We start from the raw sequence: 22,694 nt of genomic DNA, 5'->3' as shown, positions 1-22,694 counted from the left end.
ACTGTATATAGGGCAGTATTCAATTAGAATTCAATAAGGTCCAGTTAGAGAAAATTTCCCGAAGCAAAGGTCCGGAACATCAAAACCACTAACTTGCGTTATCATTCAGTGCCATACAACATATGTTTTTAGTCAACAATGGACTGTCAAATCAAATAATATTCAGTTTTTTAAGTAAACTAAAATAAAGTGCCTAATTTTTAGAAAAAATGAAATAAAAAGTGTAGCTTGAAGTGATGAAGTGTAGTCTTAACCGTCTGTGAAGATTCTCAGTCATCCAGGTCATAGTTATCCAACGAAGGTTAAGTCAAGGGCAACTGGACTTGGTTGAAGATACTGGAAGACGTTTCGTCCCTCATCCAAGGGAATTCTTCAGTTCTGACTGACTGGTAGGGAAACTCAGCTATTTAACCTCTGTGGGGTTGTTTGCCAGGATCGTCGATACTGCTGGTTCGTTAGTGCTCCTGGTTGTTGTAACGACAGTCGTTACAGTCGTTAGGACTTCCCGTGGCCAAGACTGAACGACCATTGTTGGCATCTTCACCTGAGGCCGAGTTTCCTGGGAAGTGATTAAAGGACAGCATTGTAAGTGGGGTTGTCTTAACCAATTTTATAATAAACACTCAACGCATAACAAATGAACAGCTGTAATGCCTCCTCTTCATGCCTCTCCTTTCATTCCCTCTTACAGAGCTACCACTTCTACTTTCTCTTGTTCAGTGAGAAACATGAGCTCTAGTTTGTCCTGCCAGCTAGCATTGGAGTTCTATGAGATATTCTGGTTTTGAACTGCCCGTGGGAGGAATGTACATGTAAGAATCTGTACAGTCTTGATCAAAAGCCATGTAAAATCTCTTTTCCCTTTTGTCTCGTCAATTCGTGTGTGTGTTTCCAAAACGTCTCTGGTGAATCACGCAGACTCGACTCGCAAGCATCGGAATGCACAGATTTGATTGGCTGAGCAGAGTCACATGAGACGATTGGAGCACATGTGATTGGTCTGTGAGTTTCCTGGTCTGCTAAACCAGTACAGTAAATGCTAGAAAAGCTGCATGGTTTAAAATAGAAACGCTCCGTCATGAGGTAGTAAGTTTCTATAATAAATTGGCTATAGGCTGGGGTCCGGAGAGGACAGCAGCTGGGTCTGGATCTGGACCGCGGTCCTCCTATTAGTGACCTCTGATATAGGGGATAGGGATAAGGGAGGGGGGGTGCAATTCGCAATCCTCACCACTAGATGTCACTACAGAAAGGTGCAAGGAAAGGGTTAAACTTGTTTTCTTTTTCATAGCATCAACGCTCTGCTGGATACCGGATATACGGTGGAGACTGTGTCTGCTAGTTTAGTCCACTCTCTATCTTTAATCTCCCGAGTTAAGCGTTAATGTGAATTTGGATTTCTCAACAGAGTTTACCAACACCTCTAAGTCCTCTGACTTGAAGTTCAATGATAGTTGTTGTTTTGTGTCAATGTTTCATTTAAAAAACTACCAAAAAACAGCAATTAAAAGACTTTTAGCTCGGTGAGATGAGAAAAGTGGCATCGGTTGATAGGTAACATAAAAGTTAATAAGTGATGTTGGATTGAGTATTTAGGAGTTCTTAACCTGAGATAAGATAGAATGAAGCAAGATAAGTTCTATTCCGTATAGGCTTCGTCCTCTAAGGCCATCGCTATTAGGTTTACCCCTATGCGCGCCTGCGCGGTACTGATAAATTTTGTCTACGCACACCCACAGCGTGGGCCTCTCTTACGTCGGCACCTTGTATATATACACAACAACACAACCTTCGGCTCCCATTTTTCTTCAGCACTGAGCTGTCTAAAGAGCAGAAGATTTGTCTAAAGAGCAAAAGACTTTCCAGCTAGAAAACAAAAAGAACGATGTCTTCCAGCAAGCTGGCCAGAACGGGTCTGCCACACGGGCTACATTGTGCTGAGTGATCTCCGTCCCCACAGGGAGGCGTGCCTTGGACCGGAGCACGCCGGCCGAGCGCTCACTCTCAGTTCGCACTTCCCGTTCTGCGCCCTTCTGCCCCCCGAGGAGCCTCACTACCCCTTGGAGTGGTAGTGAGGCTCCTTCCAAGAGCAACATCCTTCAGGGTCCAAGCAAGGGTGGGGACTGCATTTCTGTGCAGGTGTATGTTATCATACAGGCAGTCCAGGTGCAGGGTCGGGTGGTGGGCCAAGAACACGTTGGGTTTGAGGGCACAGTTCCTGGAGAGGCTGATATTCACTCTGTCAATGGTGTGGGGGTGGAAGTCTCTCCTGTGCAGCAGCGTAGATATGACTATCTTGCTGGTAGGGAAATTGGTTTCTGGTTTCCGCCAGTCTGTCCTGTTGGGACCTTAAGTCGTGGATGGTACAGGGGGGGATTAGAGTCTGCACCAGGCTGGGTGAGAGGGGGGGAGTCCTCGAGGAAAGGGCTGTGTTGTCCTTCAGCAGGTGTAGTGGGAGTTTGGCTGGATGTGGTCTGGATCTGAGAGGTGGGCACAGGGGGTTGTGTGGAGTTCAGTCTGGCTTGTAGACTGAGCCTGTCCCTGTCCTGTAGCTCTTCTCTCAGTATAGCCAACTCAGTTCTGCAGTTGTCTCTGTCCTTCCTAAGTTCCTTCACCGCCTCACTGAGAGGATCCAGATGTCTTCTCTGACAAACTAGTTCTTGTTGGAACTCTTTCAGCTGTGAGTTGACATTGTCCTGTTCTTTCTTGGCCTGGAAGTAGGAGTAGTAGGCTGCTGTTGGTCCAGCTGCTCTCTGATCTGTACCAGTTCTATTTCCATCTGGGAGGTGTTTTCTCATGATGTCCAGGGCCTCAGAGTGCTGTAGCAGGGGAGGATCAGTGTCAGCATCTGCAGGCTGTCTCTCTGGAGCAGGGACAGGACAGGAGGGTTTGACTCCCAGGGTTGGAGCGATGCTTGTGAGGCCCTCCTTCTCAGCTCTCAGTCTCATAGCAGGAAAGTCAAGCTCAAACTGTCTCAGGTCGCCTTGTATCATGGCAGTTCCATTTTTTAACAGGTTTGCTGTTATTCTGGTGGTGTCAGAGTCATTTTCTTCCAGTACACTTATTTTCCATCCATTACAAATGCCTGCTCTTTTTATTGCTGGGTAATGAGAGCTGAACACATTCAGCCAGGCATATGGTTCATAAGTCCAGAAGATTAAATTGAAGGACCTTCCTTCTTTGTAGTGGTCCAGGAATAGGATTTCTGTTTTTTCTTAAGTATTGTTTATATTTTCCTCTTGCAGTTTTGCTTTTTATAGCTGGGGGATATTCAGTAGTTTCAGAGTGTGTAGACATCATGAAACTTTTCCATAACCATTAGCCAGGATGGACAATTTCGATTGTTTAAAGAACGGAGACTGTAAATGGATTAAAACTAAAGGAATAACTCACTCTAATATGACCATGAGTATGACCTTGATTCTGGTGTGAAATGTTGAGGGAGTCAAACAAGGAACCAGAGGCAAGTATTTCAGCCTTATCAGATATTTCAATTTTAATCATGGTGGCAGCTCGACATCTATTTCCAGCCAAGGATTTAATCGTCTTCCAAAGTTTGAAGCTGTTGTTTAGATTAGAGTTTGATGTCTCTATAACAAAGTGGTCTGCTTTGGCTTTTCTAATACTAATGCTGCGAACCGATCCAGTGAGAGATGATGAGATGATGCCATCATGGCCACATCATCCCAAGCCCACCGAACCGCAACCCCTCCTCACCACGACTACGCCTCGATATCGTGTCCATGAATATCACAAACAGGATTGGTGACAAAGCGCAACCCTGACTAAGGCCAACCCTCACCTGGAAAGAGTTCGACTTACTGCGGAGTACTCGGACACAGATCTGGCTTTGGATGTACAGGGATTGGAAAGCCCTGAGAAGGCCCCCCTCACCGAACCCTCCGTCCAGCACCCTGGAGTAGACTTTAGGGAGGCTGAGAAGTGTGATACCCCTGTAATTGGCACACACTCTCTGGTCCCCCTTTTTGAACAGGGGAACCACCACCCCAGTCTGCCACTCCTTGGGCACTGTACCCGACTTCCACGCAATGTTAAAGAGACGTGTCATCCAAGCCCCTCCGCACTCAAAGCTTTTAAGCATTTCTGGGCGGATCTTATCAATCCCTGGGGCTTTGCAACTGTGGAGTTGTTTGACTACCTCAGTGACCTCCACCAGGGAAATTGACGAGAAACCCCCATCAGCCTCCAGCTCTGCCTCTACTAGAGAGGGCGTGTCAGTCGGATTTAGGAGTTCCTCAAAGTGTTCCTTCCACCGCCCAATTACCTCCCCAGTTGAGGTCAACAGGGTCCCATCCTTACTGTACACAGCTTGGACGATTCCCCGCTTCCCCCTCCTGAGGTGGCGGACAGTTCTCCAGAAGCACTTTGATCCCGACCGAAAGTCCTTCTCCATGTCTTCTCCGAACTTCTCCCACACCCGCTGATTTACATCTGCCACAGCAGCCCTCCGGAGTCCTCCGAGACAACAAATCCCGGAAGGCCTCCTTCTTCAGTCGAACAGCTTCCCTGACCACCGGTGTCCACCATGGTGTTCGAGGGTTACCGCCCCTTGAGGCACCTAAGACCACAGCTTCCCGCTGCGGCTTCAGCAATAGAAGCTTTGAATATTGCCCACTCATGTTCAATGTTCCCAACCTCCACAGGGATGCCAGAAAAGCTCCGCCGGAGGTTTGGGTCGAAGATCTCACGGACAGGGGCCTCCTCCAGATGTTCCCAGTTCACCCGCACTACCCGTTTGGGCTTACTGGGACTGTCCAGAGTCTTCCCCCACCCACTGACCCAACTCACCACCAGATGGTGATCAATTGACAGCTCCGCCCCTCTCTTCACCTGAGTGTCCGAAACATGCAGCCTTAAATCAGATGAAACTATCACAAAATCAATCATTGATCTTTGGCCTAGGGTGCTCTGGTACCACGTACACTGCATCCTTATGTTCTGACATGGTGTTCATTATAGTCAATCAATGACTAGCACAGAAGTCTAACAACAAACACCCACTCGGGTTCAGATCTGGTGGGTCGTTCCTCTCGATCACACATTTCCAGGTATCTCCATCATTGCCCACATGCACACTGAAGTCTCCCAGCAGAACTATGGAGTCCCCTACTGGAGCCCCATACAGAACTCCATTCAGGGTCTACAAGAAGGAACGAATACTCTAAACTATTGTTTGGTACATATGCACAAACAACAGTCAGAGTTTTCCCCCCAACTACCCGAAGGTGTGGGGAGGCGACCCTCTCGTTCACCGGAGTAAACTCCAACTCAGCTGGGGACTTGTGAGTATCCCCAAACCCGCCTGGCGCCTCACACCTTGAGCAACTCCAGAGAAGAATGGGTCCATCCCCAATCAAGGATTACGGTTCCAGAACCAAGATGTGCGTGGAGGTCAGCCCCACCAGATCTAACTGGTAGCACTACATCTCCCACACAAATTCCAGCTCCTTCCCCCACAGAGAAGTGATGTTCCACGTCCCCAGAGCAAGCCTGTGCTGACCGGGTCTGGTCCGTCGAGGCCCCTTGACCTTCTCCGCCACCCATGTGGCAGCGCACCCGACCCCAGCAGATCTTCCGATGGATGGTGGGTCCAAAGGATGGAGAGGCTGGGTGCCATGTTGCTTTTTGGGGCTCTGTGGCAAACCCAGCCACCAGGCGCTCGCCGGTGAGCCTTCCCTCTGGGCCTGGCTCTGATGGGGGCCCCGGGCTTCCTCCGGGCAGGGTCTCTCTTCCTCTTCCTCATAATTTCATCAGGTGTCTTTATGAACAATTCTCAGTCTGGCCCCTCACCTGGAACCACTTTGCCTTGGGAGACCCTACCAGGAGCACTAGGCTCCCAGACAACACAGCCTCCAGGCTCACCGGGGCACGCAAAGCTCTCCACCACGATAAGGTGATGGTTCCCGGAGAGGCCAATAGCAACCATGAGACCATGAGATCAAGAGCTAAAAATTCGAATTGCTTACTCACTGATTTAGAGAGAAGCACATTCACATGACACTAACATCACACTTACTTTTAATATATACTGCAACACCCAGAATCTGATCCTGGATTTGGGTTGCACATTTGCTGAATTCAACAGAACAATTTGACACCTCAGCTTAAATGATTTGTTGGAGGATTCATTCTTAGAATTTATTTCTAGTACAAAGCTACGAAGGCAGCTTTCAGAAATAGTAAAATTGTATGGTAAAGCCATGACACTGATCAGACGGGCCAAGTCCACAGCATCACAGGAGAAAAACAGAGGCAGGGGTAGTAATCTAACATCTCACAAACAGCAGCACACTTCCCCTGCATATAGTGACTGCATTTGAAAATCTTGCACGGGAGTAGTTGGTCCTGTGGAGGCTTCCACACATGCCGCTCAAAATTAAGTAAACACAGTACAACAAAGGGCAGTGAGATTGAACGTTCCGTTCCTAGCAAATGCCTTAGTAATCCAGTCCTGTTTTTTGACCTCCTGAGACAGATGACATTGCGTCATATCACATGTAAAAAGGAACTAAACCCAATGTTCATTATCTTATTTAAGACTAAAGCAGATACGTGGCCTTGGGCCACTGCCTACAGGTGACATAAACAAAGTCTGTGAGGGTTCAGGGAGTGGCTTTAGGGTGGGCATTGGGATTGGGCCAATTTATGTGTTTTGTTTAACACCTTGATTTTTCTTACAATAAAAAAATAATTTGTGTTTTCATTTGCTTTCAAGCTGATCAATTAGTCAGTTAAATTTAGTGAATTTTGTTAATTTCTCTTTAGAATATAGAAAAGATATAAATTCAGGTATGAGGTAAGTGTGATGCAGATTAGCAACAACATGCATAAATGGGAAACAGGGCTTGCAAAAGGTTCCTAGGTACGTATCGAATATGCCAAACAGGCATTGGGGTAATATATGCGCTATCTTGGCTGCAGTCTGAAAGGAAGAGGTGTGATGCGAATTTGCGACAATTGCCGTCAAGGGGTTAAGGATGGTGATGTTTTGTCTATTCATCCGACAAACACTTTAGTCGGATCAGAATATCTTCAAAAGTTAGTATCAACTTTTATGGTCTCCAGAGAATGAAGCCAGAGATGTTTTAACTGTTCTCCAACACCACCATAAGGACAAACCAATGATCTAACTCTCTATTAAGTCTCTCCTATTGCTTTATTGATGGTACAGATGTGGTGACCCCGAACGGCCTGAATGTGAAGAAGTTCTCAGCCATGCATGAGTTTCAAAACCTACACGCCACCAGCAAGGCCCGCATTCAGGAGTTTGTCAGAGGACACTTCTATGGGTGGGGTGGAGTTTTTTAATGTAGTTCTGATTCATCTAGACTGGAGAGTGTTCCCCTTTAAACCTGATTGTATTTCCTGTCCTTCTGGCAGTCATCTGGACTTCAACCTGGAGAAAACCCTATTCTTCTTCATTGCTGGACGCTATGAGTTTTCCAACAAGGGAGCTGATATTTTCCTTGAATCACTGTCTAGACTCAATTACCTACTGCGGGTGAGCTCCTTTAGTCCTTTGCACTTAGTATGCATCAAATGTGCGAATATTGCAAAAAAGTACATCATCAAAAGAATTATAACCTTATGCAGAGAAAGGAAAAGAATATATTCTTTAGCATGCATTCCTGTCCAACTCACTCATTCATACTGTCCCATTTGTTTTTCTATTTCTGTCCTCACTTTATCCACAGGTCCACAGAAATGATGTAACAGTGGTAGTTTTCTTCATCATGCCAGCTAAAACCAACAACTTCAATGTGGAGTCACTGAAGGGGCAGGCAGTACGCAAACAGCTCTGGTATGCACTGATGTGGATTACAAAACAGTCCAAATACCAACATAAACGAGATTATACTGTACATGTGGTATATGCACATTATACACCATATACTATGGAAGCATATAGGGGACTAAATTAAAATTATCATGCAAACTTGAAAATGAAAATGTAATCCCACAATAACATTCTCATTTTCCACATATGTATGTGTTATTTAGGTAAAAATTAAAATGAAAATGCAATCATTTTCATTTCACATACTTGTGTGAGCATTCTAGGACCATATTAAAATGAAAATGGAAACAGCATTTGACATTTCATTTTCAAAGACTTAGTCTGCTCTATAGTGGACTCTATTCAAATGCAATGAGTGAAACAGCACCCCCATCTATCGCATTTACATGTCCATGTGCTCATGGTCTTTTTAAGGTCAAAATTAATATAAAATGCCATTTCCTATGTGAAAATGAAAATGAGAACAGCATTTGACATTACATTTTCAAAGACTGACCTGCTCTATTGTGGACTTTATTTAAATCTAATGCGTGAAAAAGCGCCCCCAGTCTATTGCATTGCATTTACATTTGCAAGCAGCTTTCCAAGGGACACTATGAAAATGAAAATGCAATCTGTCAGTCCTCTCATCAAGGCGGGTCCTCAGTTAAGACTTCACTTCCTCTTCAGTTGGAAGGCCACTTCAGGTTCTCATGGTTCAGTTGTGTATCTACCATCACACAACACTAGGCTGCAACTTCACAACCAAATGAAATCTATCAATCGAACAGCTCAAGGATGGATCTATAACGACTTCAAACTTGGAACCTGTAAGTGTTGCCATTTTTATGTAGCTTATGTAGCTTCTGTTTTTTGAACATTTGCCTGTTGAACTTGGCGTTAGCATATTCTGCAGCTAATGTGGCTAACTGTAACGTCAAGCTGTTTCTTTTGTGTATTGTGATATTAAGCCCACACGCTGTCACCTGTATGTGTGTCTGTTGCTGCAGTAGCCTATGTAAGTTTACCTGGCCGATGCATGGCACGTGCAAAAAACGTTAACTCGCTTATATGCGAAAGCTGTAACATCAGTGTCCTGCTGGACAGTGTCAAGCCCAGGCTAATACAAATCCATTGTCATTCAGAGATATACTTCAAATTACTGCAATACTAGTATTAGTGACAATACCGCAGCTCCATCACAGTTAATGTTATAGGAACAGTCAGTCTGTCTGTCTTATCAACTACATAGCTGTAATAGTTACAGCTATGAACAGTGCAAAACCGTTATCATAACTACACACCTGAGATGATATTGGACTAAACTGTAAGTGTTTCTTGCAGATTTAAATAAAGTCCACTATAGAGCAGGTTAAGTCTTTGAAAATGTAATGTCAAATGCTGTTCTCATCTTTATTTTCACATAGTTAGGAAATGGCATTTTTATCTTAATTTTGACTTAAAAAGACCATGAGCACATGGACATGTAAATGCGATAGATTGGGGGTGCTGTTTCACTCATTGCATTTGAATAGAGTCCACTATAGAGCAGACTAAGTCTTTGAAAATGAAATGTCAAATGCTGTTTCCATTTTCATTTTAATATGGTCCTAGAATGCTCACACAAGTATGTGAAAATGAAAATGATTGCATTTTCATTTTAATTTTTACCTAAATAACACATACATATGTGGAAAATGAGAATGTTATTGTGGGATTACATTTTCATTTTCAAGTTTGCATGATAATTTTAATTTAGTCCCCTATATGCTTCCATAGTATACTGTATGTATGTATACAAAGCATTTGTGTGACTGACATTAGAGAACGCTGTTCCCTTTACATTTCCTATCAACACTCACATTGGTTTAAGCATGTCCATGATCTTTCCCCATAACCATAGCAGTAGTAGATTAGGAAATGTCATATAAACCACTTTTGGTTTGGGGTTTCTACAGGCAACATTCAGTTTCTTGAACCTCCAGACCTAAAAATAGGACCTCAACTTACAGTATGGTCTCTCAAACTCTATGCCAATGATGTCATATAAATAGAAAATTCAAAATTGTTTAGCACATGAATTTGGGTTTGGTTTAGCAATGCATGTGGCTCTCATAGCCTCCTAACACCCCTCCCTCCTTTACAGTTCAGTATACTCATACTGTATTTCTTTTATGTGTAAGTATTTTGGATAGCCCTGCACAAACTGTAATTGTACATATTATTCTATTTTCTATATCTTATTGTCAATTTTATATTTATGATTTGTGGCATGCAGTACTTCTTTTATCTTTGTTATATTTCCACCTACTATGTTTATTGTTAAGCATCAAAATAACAAAATAAATTCCTTGTATGTATAAACCTAATTGGCAATAAAGCTGATTCTGATTCTGAAGTTCATGAGTTTGGGTAAATGGTACATTAAAGAAGATTTCCATTTGACATTCACAGGGATACAGCTCACACTGTAAAAGAGAAGTTTGGCAAAAAGCTATATGATGCTCTGTTAAAGTAAGTACATTGGCACTGTAAGTTATCCCAAAGGTTTATTGATTTTATGCTTTAGAAATCGTTGTTTAAATCAGCACAGGTTGTCTGTGATGAATGGAGACCATGTATATTCTATGTTGACTGTTTTATTATTTGCTTTGTCCTCAGGGGGCAGATCCCTGACATGAACTCCATTCTGGACAGAGACGACTTCACCATTATGAAGAGAGCCATCTATGCCACTGAGGTACTGAATCCCTTCTCTGATTGTTCTGTTTACAGTAAACAACTACTGGCATCATTAGGGGTCCAAGCCCAAGTGGGGCTGGGAAAGGCGAATGCAAGGCATCGCGGTTCCCAGTACCAGCGGAGCTGGGAACCCTATTGTAATCGTATTGATTTTTATTTTTATTCTTCTACCTCTAAAACTCATGCTGCGGCCTAGACGGTAAGTGCTAAAGACACAACAGTCACAGGGTAGGTTCACAGCCCCAAGAGTAACTTGGGTGCAAAAATTTGCACAATTCTACCTCTAGGGGACGCTATTAGCAAGGTTAACGTGTTTGGGCTTGGAACTCCCGCATATGAAGGCGCATATCCGAAACCTTAAATCCACGCATTCGGGGGATTGAGCTGGATCTCATGATATAGGCCACAGCCATTTCCCCCTGACTTTTTTTCCTGCTACATCACGATAACTGTAAAACCTATTTTGATTAACTCCTCAGAAGCCTCTAGTCTGATCGGCATCAAACTTGGCACGGACCATCTCTAGACCAAGCCGATAAAAGTTTGTTGAGGAAATTTTGATGTAGCTGCAGTACAGGAGGCTGCAGTTTCAGGAGCCCCCCAATCCTGGGGCCGCAGTTCTAGGACCGTAGTTCTTTTGCAACAGCGCCATCTAGTGGAGTGGTGGTGGTAACACACAGCAACACGAAGGAGGTTAACCCTGTCTGCTAGCATGTCGGCTGTGAGACCAATGTGCGCACCTGTAGGGTTAACCGGTCGACATGCATTTAATCAAGAAGTTAAGTTTAGGCACACACTCGGTGATGGTTGTGGTAAGGGTAATTGGCTTCGGAGGGCTGTCAAGAGTAATGTAGCTAGCTAGCTGGCAGTATCAAAGTAAACAAGGGTCCTAGAAATGCAGTTCCTGTCCTAGGATTGCGGTCCTGAAACTGCAGCCTCCGGTACTGCAGCTGCATACCACTCCGAATTGTTCAGCATGGTCTTCATGGACCAAAGTCCACCCAAATATGCCAATAGGTGGCGCTGTTATTGCAGATTCAAGACTTTTAAAAAATCCCATAGACTTACATTCATTTTATATCTCCATAAACCACAGGTTCGATTGATACCAAATTTGGGGTATTTGTTCCCTATGGGCCACTGATGACACCTGAAAGATTTGGTACAATTCAGCCTACTGTGGAAAATCATATTCAATGCCATTCATGGCATTTTCAAAACAAGACATTTTGCCTCATAACTATGCGACAGTATATCACACATTCATAAATCTTACATCTACGTAACTGGGGGATGCTGCTGAATCGTATGGGATAGGACATTGTGCGATAATGTTTTGTTTGGCAACATCACCACAATTGAAAAACCTGTTTTAATTGACTCCTCCGAACTTGGCACGGACAATCTCTGGACCAAGATAAAAGTTTGTAGAGAAAATTTTGATAAACTAAAAAAACAAATCTTTGCAGAAAACCCAAAAAACAGGAAGTGATGTCATATCTTAAGTTTGGAATTGCCGATCAACACCAAACTTGGAGGGCTAATGTGCCATTCCCCCCGAGGGGCTGTGCAAAAATTGAATTGTTCAGGACGGTCTCCTGACTCCAGCGTCCAAAGTTGACCCTAATATACTGATAGGTGGTGCTGTTATTGGAGATTAAATACGTCAAAAAAATCCCATTGACTTACATGCATTTTATATCTCCATAACGACAAGTCTGATTGATCCCAAATTTGGGTCAATTGTTCCCCATGGCCCCTAATGACACCTGGAAAATTTGGTGCAATTCAGTCTAAAGGTGGCGCTATAATCAAAGCTGAATTTTGAACCAATGGACATTTTACCTCATCGCATAATCATAAACCTTATGTCTAGATGTTTGGGGGATGCTGCCGATTCCTATGGTATAGGACACACCTCTGTGCGACTTTTTCATTATGCAAAATCACGAAAACTGAAAAACCTATTTTAATTAATCCGAATCAAGTCCAATCTTAGCGCGAAGCATTTCTGGACCGAGCAAGGAAACCAAGGAAAAACATGAAATTAGCAAACCAAGAAAACCAAGGTAATTTTGATCTGCAAAAGAATTTCAGAATTATAAGCTAACAAGTGTTTGCACAAACCGCTAAAAACAGGAAGTAATATCGTACCTTAGGTTAAGGATGTCTGATGTACACCACACTGGGGACCTTATCTGTATGAAATTTGGTGTCAATTGGCTTCTAGGTGGCGCTATTAATTGGATATGAAACACAGACACTCCCATAGACATACATCAGTCCCTTTCATTTCAAACTCTGGCTGTTTATTCACCACGAGCCCATGCCCAAATCGACTTGTGCGGCCTCCAAGGGGCGCGGGGCGCGGCTGGTGCAGGGGGGCTTGGACAACTCAAAATGAAGAGGTAACAGTATGGTAATAGGTGTGATAAGAAGTATGTGTTGTGAACGTATGTATATGTAGAGAATGTATATTTTCATAAGGTCAATGTCAGTGGGGGTCCCAGGTCTTGTTGATAAGGCCAGCAGCAGACGGGAAGAAACTGTTCTTATGGTGTGAGGTTTTGCTCCGGAGCAAATATTTTTGCTCTGCCTACTACCCCCTTACAGACCTGTTAGCTCTGTAGCCAAACTGCAGGGGGTCAATAATGAATTTGATGTGGGATAGCACAAGGTGCTCAAATCACTTAAATAACACATAGGTCAGGGTGATGGGTCTCTAGTCATTAAGTCATGTGGTCCTTGGATTTTTTGGGACAGGGATGATGATGAAAGTAATGACTGGAGAAAGACAGTGCTTCGGGATGGAACGAAAGACAGTCTGGTCCAGCCTAGCAGGATTCTGCATGTTGAACAGTCTGTTAATATCACTCTATAGGATAGAGAGCGTCGTCTTTGTGGTAGGGGAGGAGGGGGGCTCTGTGGTGGGTATGTCACAAGTCCAGACTGATATAATGTAGATCATCTGTCATGTTTCTGCTCTGTGAGTGCTCTTGTGTCTTGTTTCCATATAGCATTGGTGTTGTCAAGGTTGCTCCTTTTCAGGCAACCAATCATATCAAACAGGCATCTGCATGTCAGAAAGTTCAGGATCCAGTCACACAGGGCAGTGAGATGGATGACAAGCATGGATGGCACAGTTGTATTAAATGCTGAATAGGGATGAAACGATTACCTGTTTAACGGTAAACCATGGTAAAATTCCCGATTGTTATTATTACCGTACACATTTTAATTATCATGATAACCGGGTATGGTTAACCGCGCTATTATAATCTCACGGCAAACACTGTCCACCGTCTCCCAGAAGCAGGGAGACTCAACCCAGCTAAAATGTTAGATTTGTCATTACAGTGGCTGATTATCTGCTATACATTTAATCTTACAGTAGTTCTGCTCAATGCCTCATACAGTCCCCTCCAAAAGTATTGGAACGGTAAAGCAAATTCCTTTGTTTTTGTTGTTCACCTAAGACATTTGGGTTTAAGATCAAAAGATGAGTATGAGACCAGAGTTCAGAATTTCAGCTTTTATTTCCTGGTATTCACATCTAGATGTGTTAAACAACTTAGGACATATCACCGTTTGTATTAGACCACAGCATTCTTAGGTGAGCAAAAGTAATGGAACAAATAATCTTAAAGTAAATAACATTTAATAACTGCCTCAAGCCTGCGACCCATCAACATCACCAAACTGTTGCATTCTTCATTTGTGATGCTATTCCAGGCTTTTACCGCAGCTTCTTTTAGGTCTTGTTTGTTTTGGGGTGTTTCTCCCTTCAGTCTCCTCTTAAGGAGGTGAAATGGTTAAGGTCAGGTGACTTGGCCAATCGAAAACCTTCCACTTTTTTCCGCTGATGAAGTCCTTTATTGTGTGCTTTGGATCATTGTCCTGCTGCATGATAAACTTCCTCCCAATTAGTTTCAATGCATTTCTCCGTAAATTGACAGACAAAATGTTTCTGTACAGTTCTGAATTCATTCTGCTGCTACCATCATCAGTTGCATCATCAATAAATATTAATGAGCCTGTTCCAGAAGCAGCCATGCACGCCCAAGCCATGACATTACCTCCACCATGCTTCACAGATGAGCTTGGATGCTTCGGATCAGAAGCAGTTCCTTTCTTTCTCCACACTTTGGCCTTTCCATCACTTTGCTAGAGATTAATCTTGGTCTCATCAGTCCATAAGATTGTGTTCCATAACTTTTGCAGCTCATCTCTGTACTTCTTTGCAAATTTCAATCTGGCCTTCCGATTCTTCCTGCTGATGAGTGGTTTGCATCTTGTGGTGTGGCCTCTATATTTCTGCTCTCTGAGTCTTCTTCCAACAGTGGATTGTGATACATTAACCCTGCACTGTGGAGGTCGTTCATGTTGGTTTATCCTCTTTAACAGGAAATGCAGTCTTTTTAGGTTTTAACCAAGGATGAAAACTTAGACTAGTCACGCAGAGCTATTTAATGTTTGGACAATCAACCTAAAAGACAACACCTGGGCAACAAGAAACATCTGTCAGTCACATGTTCCAATAATTTTACTCACTTGAAAAATGGGTGGGTTCAAACAAAGGGTGATTTATCCTGAGTTGTTTAACACATCTAGATGTGAATACCAGGAAATGAGAGCTGAAATTCTGAACTCTTGTCTCATACTCATCTTAAACCCAAATGTCTTCAGTGAACAACAAAAATAAAGTAATTTGCCTTACTAATACTTTTGGAGGGGACTGTAGTTCTCTCCTAGCGACTCTTGCTAAAAAGTATATTTGTTGCGTTGGAGGTGAGGCTTAGTGAATTAGAAACTCGGCTCTGCATGGAAACTCTATCATTAGCGGCTGTAGTTAGCCAGCCCCCATGAATAACGAATGAATGAATATCTTATATAATTTTCAAATCCAATGTTGACAGGTATGTTTCATGCGAAAGGTCATTAACTTTATTACAAACAGCACATCACTAGATAAACGACTGCAAACAACTCATAGGGCACACAAACACAATTATCACATGTTCATAAATTGATTTTATTCTCTCCAAGATTATCCCAACAGTTCTTGTTGCTTCAACTTCAACTCACAGCTTATCAAGCTCTAACTTTGGTTTAACTCCAGAACTCCTAAAGGAATAAATCACAGATGAAGGAAACAGAGATTGACACTCAGACCTTTTGACCTTATGTAAACGCGCAGTAGCATAATACCAATCTAGGATAACTACTACGTAGATCTACTAATTATTTTCTTTAGTATGAGGCTTGACATCATGCCTGGTCTACTCGCTTTAGTGATGTCAATCCTCTTCAGTGTTGACCTCATCTGGTTGAGACAGAGGTTGAATGACTGCTCCCCCGGGCTAAGTTCAGGGTATCAGGGAGGTCTCTGTCCTGACTGACCTGTGTGGTGTTGCTCTTGTAGTCATTTAGGGTTTTAATACCTCTTCACATCATTCGGGGGTTGTTGTTGTTGTTGAATATGTCCGTCAATGCGTTGCTTGTACCTTCCCTTAGCCTCTCTACATCACTTTCGAAAAACTGACAACAGTAATCCAGCTGCCTCCTCACTCCATACCTGCATGGTCCTTATAGCTGGTCTGGTTCAGCAGGCTATAGGGTTATAAAATGTGGTTATTATCAGACATATGTGGTCTGATAATCTGAGGCGTGGGGATGGTGCAGTGCTCCCAAGATGTTTGTGTAGCCCTGATCCATTATGTTTCAAGGAGTCCCCTGCCACAATCGCATCCCAGCTGTCAGCGAGCAGCAACAGCTGCTACGTTAGTTCTCTTAGCTTTTTTAGATTAATAAATTAATTATTTTTTTTAGTGTAATAAATAAACCAAATACACTCACAAAATGTCAAGTAAGTAAGTAAAAACCTATTTTCTTTTCAAACTGAAAAAAACCCATACACCTGCTGAATTCACCTTTCTCTCTTTCACTGAACAAACCGCCCTGTTTACTCATTGTAAAACACACTTCAATCAAAGTCGGAAAGAGACACAATATAAAATGTTAGTCTTTAGTCGTTAGTCTTTCTACCATTCTAATCATCTTCAGCTCTAGTATGGTCAAAATAAGACCTTAATTTAACCAGCACACTTTCATCTCCTCAGAGCGTGGGTTAATTACCTTCCTCTACCCCTGACCATGGGTCAATAGACCATCTCTGTCGGGGTGATGTATGTTACAGCACAGTGTTGCAACCAAAATGCTTATTATTCTCAATTACATGAATTTATACCAACATCAATATTTCAGTTATGGGAAATGGAGTGTGAGTGTGAGTATTGACTGCAAGTGTGTGGGGAGTGATAAAACGGAGACTCATCCTGATTGGTGAATTGGAATGAGTGCTGTTGTTTCTCTCTTTGTCATTTTTCATGTGTAGCCCTTGCCATTTCCCTTTTTTCCCTTTTCAGCTTTGTTCCTTTGTCTCTCTTATTTAAGTTAATACATTACATGCACAATGTTTAATAATTTAGACGACTCTCCACCGTCAAATTCATACTCCAAAATAATCACATATGAGGTCATAACTGCCTTAGCTAGTTAGCTCAGTTAACCGCACAGCTAGCTTAGCAGTGCAATTAGCTGACTGAGTCAGGAATGGGCCTCAGAACCAATCCCGGCAAGTGGGCAATGGAACAGAACACAACCTCCAAGACCAATAGAGGCCAGTGGCTCAGGCCAGGATTCAGACTCCGGGGACACTGAGGTGGGGACAAAAGAGGCGTCCAGTGGGAATGGAGTGAGAGCAAGGTCAGGCTTTAGAAAGGCATTGACAGTGTGTAGAGCCAGAATATTTTCACATCCAACTCGTTAAATTAAGGGCTTATTTTGACCACACCAGAGCAGGTGATTGTTGGAAAGATGGAGAGGCTAACAAAGACCATTTTGGTGAGTTTTTATTTTGTGTCTGTCTGTCTGTTTTACAATAATTAACAAAGCAATGTGTTATGTGAAAGAGAGAAATTTGAATTCAGGAGCCATACAGATGTATTTTTGAGTTTGATAAGGAAAATAGGAATAATAATAATACCTCCTTTCTTTACGTTCGGTGAGTTTATTTATGGGGGGGGGGGGGTTATCCATCTCAAGGCACAAGTGGTATTGCTACATGCTAACTTCAGGAGATATCTTTGCAACAACATACATACAATGCAAAAAGTGAGCTCTCAAAAACAAGGGAGCATTAAAATATGGGAAAATTTACTTAAAATAAGCAAAATTATCTGACAAAACAAAGGATATTTCACTTGCTACTTAAGGACAAAAAATCTTGAAACAGGTGAAATTCTCTAACATAAAAGCTGCCTGGTAAGAAGAAATATCTTGTCAGACAAAAACAAATATATTTTGCCTTCAATTAAGATAATTAATCTTACTTATATTTTAGTTTTTTCAGTGCAGATGTCTTTGACGCAGAACTGTTACTTCTTTACATTCTTTAACATACCATGAATTGCAAGAAAGTGTTAAATGAAGTTTGGCAAGGGTGTATTTATTTTCATACATGTAATATTCTTCAGTATGCATTGGGTGATGTCTACAATGAAACATCGGGATGGACGATGTCATCGGGTGCGTGGGTGTGCGGGGAGCAGCAGTCGTCTTGTGTGCAGGTGTTCCGGCACAGACTTCACTCCGTAAAAAAATGGTAAACTATTAACTTACAAGAAACGGTGGATATTTTACACACGGACCAGGTAAAGCAACAGTGAACACACAGAGATGTAGGTTTCAGTTGTTTGATATGCTACGTCATTAATAAGCTGACCTGCGGCTCACCTGCTGCCGTGATAACAGATCTCTGGTGGAAATATAGGGGGAAAAGACGAGTTCTCAGTCTTTTAGGCGACTTTATAAAACATACTGCTGATGGAGAAAATGGAGCAGACGGGGGGGAGACAGACAGAGAGAGGCGGGGCAAGCCGGGGTGTATGAGTGTGTTCTGAGGCAGCTGCAAAGCATACTTAAAAACAATAATAAGAATGTTCGTGGTCATTAAAACCTGCTTGGGGGGCGGAAGCTTCACAATCACGATGCCGGTTTCAAGTCGTGATGTCTCAGCCAACACCAATGGACGATGGCATCGTCTATCAGCCCAACCCTAGTATGCATATTAGAATCTCAATTCCCAGGATTCAGCCTTAGAATATACTATCTTAATTTGTGGACATGTCTGCTTGAATGTGAATAGGTGTGTGAAAAAAAAAATCTTAATTCAAGGTCCACTTACAATCTTTATCACTTGACTGAAATCACTTGTACAGTGACACAAGTTACATAATCTCTATATGTAAACCCAAGTAAGTATACATTCATAAGTGTTTACTCTGTTGAGTTGTATATTACCTGTATACACATTTCACATTCAGTTCATAAGAGAGAAGTATACATGACATTCCATCAAACTAATTTTTGACAGCTATTTCCGGTCCCGCCCCCACACCGGATGTCTGTATGTAACTGATAAGAGGGGTGTATCCGGTCCCGCCCCAACCGGAAATATGTCTGTATGTAACTGATAAGAGGGGTGTATCCGGTCCTGCCCCAACCGGAAATATGTCTGTATGTAACTGATAAGAGGGGTGCATCCGGTCCCGCCCCAAACGGAAATATGTCTGTGTGTAACTGATAAGAGGGTTGCGTACATCCTTCCATTGTGTGTTTTTCATTGATTTAAAGACTTTATTAAGTAATACAACTTGAATGAATTAACTAGTAGGTGTTTATGACAATAAATTTATCATTAAAAAGTATAGCAGTGAGTTATAAGTAAAGGAGGAATCTCCAGGGCCAGCAAAGGATCAGTAGGAGGTTTCTTTGGAATCAAGTCAGTCTTTATTATTAAACAAGTGAAAATAAATTGAAATAATGACAGTAAAGCAGTAAAATGGTATAACGGTGAGTAAAAATTAAACAGCATTATAAATTACCTTCAACAGCATGCAGCAAAATAAGAGTGAGTTCCAAAATTAAACTTTGTAAAATCTGTTTATTATTATTTATTATGTAAAATCTGTTTATTATTATTTATTATTGTTTTAAGCAGCTCAGAAAATGAGGACTAATGTTGCGTGTCATGTACTAACTCTTAGTAGCAAGGGTAAAATTTGCAACATGTTAACTTACACATAGAAGATTGATCCTGATGAGTTTTGCGGTATTAGTTTTACACATTTTAAATATGGGGAAGAGAGAGAGAGAGCATTGGCATTTGATCACTACATGTTAGGGATCACTAAATTGCTTTGCAGTTGTAGATTTACTACATAACAAATGTAATGAAAATTACGAGTTAACCCTAGAGTTTGGGTTATCAATGGCAATCTGTTTTCCTCTTTTGTAGTGTCTCTGAAAAATGCTATGGAAGGGGACACTAGAAAAAAAATAGAAACAGCATGGTCTCAAAAAAGAGGTCGCAGCAGTGATGAGACTTTTTCTAAAACCTTATTGTCAAGGGCAAACTAGCCACTATGGTTGAATGCAAGACCTGCAATGAAACAGTGTAAGACTGCTGAACATCCTGTTCTGGCTAGTCAAGAACCCCGTGGTAAATCTGGGCATTACATAAAAAATAAAAAGCCATATGATAGATATTGTTACAGACTTTTGTTGTTGAAGCTGCTGGTTCCTGTTGAGCTTTGGAACGTGCAATAAGTGTTATTAGCACAGATCACGGTTGAGCCAAAATAAAGAAGCTGATTTTTATTCTTTTACCTGTAGGAGATTTATTATAACCTTCTGTTTTATTTTCATCAACAGAAAACTACTGTCCTGTTATGTCAACAAAGTAGTTAACTAGCATTTGAATACTTCATCCCCAAGGGAAGGGTTCTGGATTTAATGACCTCTGTAATAGTCTAATAAACCCTAATTAGCAAAAGGCAGCTGGTTCTCAGTAGAAGGATCAAACTTTAGCTCTTGAAGTTTCCAGTTGATGAAGTTGTAAACTATATTTTTTTTATAATTCTAGCTTTTTTTACTAAAGGGAAAGAGGAGGCCTGTTAGCATGACTAGTGACTTAGTTATGAGTAAGGTTTTAGTTTAGAATGAGGGACATAGTCTATATGTTACTGAAAGACTACATTTAGAGTTATTTGGACGCTGTTAACACTTGTAGTTTTGTGTTTTTGTGCTACATAAGAATTGTCCTTATTTTGTAAGTGTAACTAAAAATTAAATATTTAGTTTAGATTACAATATTCTCTTAATAGAAATACCCCATTCTTTTATTCATCCATGCTGGAGTGTCGCTCCATGCTAGCTAAGAAGGAACTAAGAGGGAACTCCGTGTCATTACATGCCAGCCAACAATGGACGTTTCTGTAATGCAGTCAATAAATAAAATGCAATCCTATAAAATTTAGATTGAAGAAACAAGTACATTGCAAAATTTATAGAAATCTTGTCTAAAACTGGTCAATTTCATTTCACAATATTTGGGGACAGAATTATTCCAAAGGTTTAGTAAAAGTTGATAAACCTGTTTTAGTGATTACTTACCAAAAAAAATAAAAAATAGGATCATGCTGCTGAGCATTTTAGTCCTAATTTATAATTATGAAGAGCAAATACAAAATAAGATAAAGATGAAGGCCCTTTAAAAAGGCCTACTTCACCAAATGACCAAGCACCACAGACAAACCTGAATTCCCCTAAGAGAAAGTTTAAATGACTGCACTAGTGTAATAAGACATTTTATATAATTGAACCCTGGATAAAGTACCTTTTGCTGCTAATACTGCAATCTTTGATATTTGTGCATGCATCCAAGTTATTTCTGAATAACAGGTAAAACTGTAAATTCTCAATAAAGTGGCCCTGAATATTTTTGTATCACAGAGAAATGTTTAAATATTACTAACACTGATGTTAAAATTTCCATTTTTGAAAGAAACAAGAAGTCTTTAAGAGATACAAACACTCATTAGCTGAAAAAAATTAACCGCATGGAGGTCCCCTCTTTGGTAGGTAGATACTGCTCAAGGATCCAAGTGCCCTCTTGGCAATTTCTTGAAGACAATGTTCTGGTTTTATTTTCACAGACTCCCATCATTGGCGTATGGTAACCCCTCCTAGTCTCTTATCATTGGCTCATGGCTAACTCAGCCCATCCTCTTATTTTGTGTGTGACATCAAGTGGGAGATAACTGGTGAGGGGTTGGGGGCCGTTACTTCTGGTACAACCAGATTATTATATAGTCTGTAGTTCCAAACTCTTGTCTGCGGCTGATAAAAATAGGTTCCTGTCGAAAACAAACTCTGTCTGATAAACCCAGACCGTTTTTAACATCCGGAGTCTGGGGTTATAGATAACTCTATTCCGTAACTGGTCTACAAGATTACCTGAAGATGCTCATGACAGTTACAACACACAACTTGATGTGGCTCATTGAGAAAACAGAGGGAGGGGAGGGATGGAAGGAGGTGCGGGGGGTGGAGCACATTCCTCAATTCACCCTGGACAGCCTATGCTACACCAGAAAGAGAGGACAGAGAAGAAGAGACACAGACTCTAGAAGGATTAAAGTTTTAAGACTCACAAGTTTAAGACTAGGCTACAGCTTTGGAGTGATAATGATGGCAAGTTTGTAAGACAAAGCACTAGAAAAGATTTTACAAAGTTTTATTTTGGAACTCTCTCTTATTTTGCTGCATGCTGTTGAAGGTAAATTAAAAATCTGTTTAATTTTAACTCACTGTTATACTATTTTACTGTAATTTATTTCAATTTATTCTTTAGTTCTTTAATGATGGTAAGTTTGTCACACAAAGCTTTAGCAAAGATTTTACAAAGTTTAATTTTGGAACTCACTCTTATTTTGCTGCATGCTGTTGAAGGTAATTTATAATGCTGTTTAATTTTTACTCACCGTTATACCATTTTACTGCTTTACTGTCATTATTTCAATTTATTCTTCATTTGTTTAATAATAAAGACTGACTTGATTCCAAAGAAACCTCCTACTGATCCTTTGCTGGCCCCGGAGATTCCTCCTTTACTTATAACTCACTGCTATACTTTTTAATGATAAATTTATTGTCATAAACACCTACTAGTTAATTCATTCAACTTTTATTACTTAATAAAGTCTTTAAATCAATGAAAAACACACAATGGAAGGATGTACGCAACCCTCTT

The 22,694-nt window shown here is 41.5% G+C and overlaps 1 protein-coding gene across 1 annotated transcript in view; it reads left to right on the top strand.

Annotated features, from left to right (window-relative positions):
- Nucleotides 1–22,062, top strand: part of gys2 (glycogen synthase 2) — a gene marked incomplete at its 3' end in the record, with an annotated part of 60,144 nt that extends 38,082 nt beyond the window's left edge. The window contains exons 6-11 of the mRNA XM_038738888.1: nt 7,193–7,310; nt 7,402–7,522; nt 7,716–7,822; nt 10,253–10,312; nt 10,460–10,538; nt 22,057–22,062. Coding sequence (XP_038594816.1) covers nt 7,193–7,310; nt 7,402–7,522; nt 7,716–7,822; nt 10,253–10,312; nt 10,460–10,538; nt 22,057–22,062 — 491 coding nt within the window. The remainder of the gene's footprint in view (nt 1–7,192; nt 7,311–7,401; nt 7,523–7,715; nt 7,823–10,252; nt 10,313–10,459; nt 10,539–22,056) is intronic.
- Nucleotides 22,063–22,694: the final 632 nt, after the last annotated feature.

Source organism: Micropterus salmoides, unplaced genomic scaffold, assembly GCF_014851395.1.
Source record: "Micropterus salmoides isolate LMB-PRFRI ecotype aquatic unplaced genomic scaffold, ASM1485139v1 Ms_hic_scaffold_23, whole genome shotgun sequence".
NCBI classification, from domain to species: Eukaryota; Metazoa; Chordata; class Actinopteri; order Centrarchiformes; family Centrarchidae; genus Micropterus; species Micropterus salmoides.
This window is presented reverse-complemented; position numbering and strand designations above follow the sequence as displayed.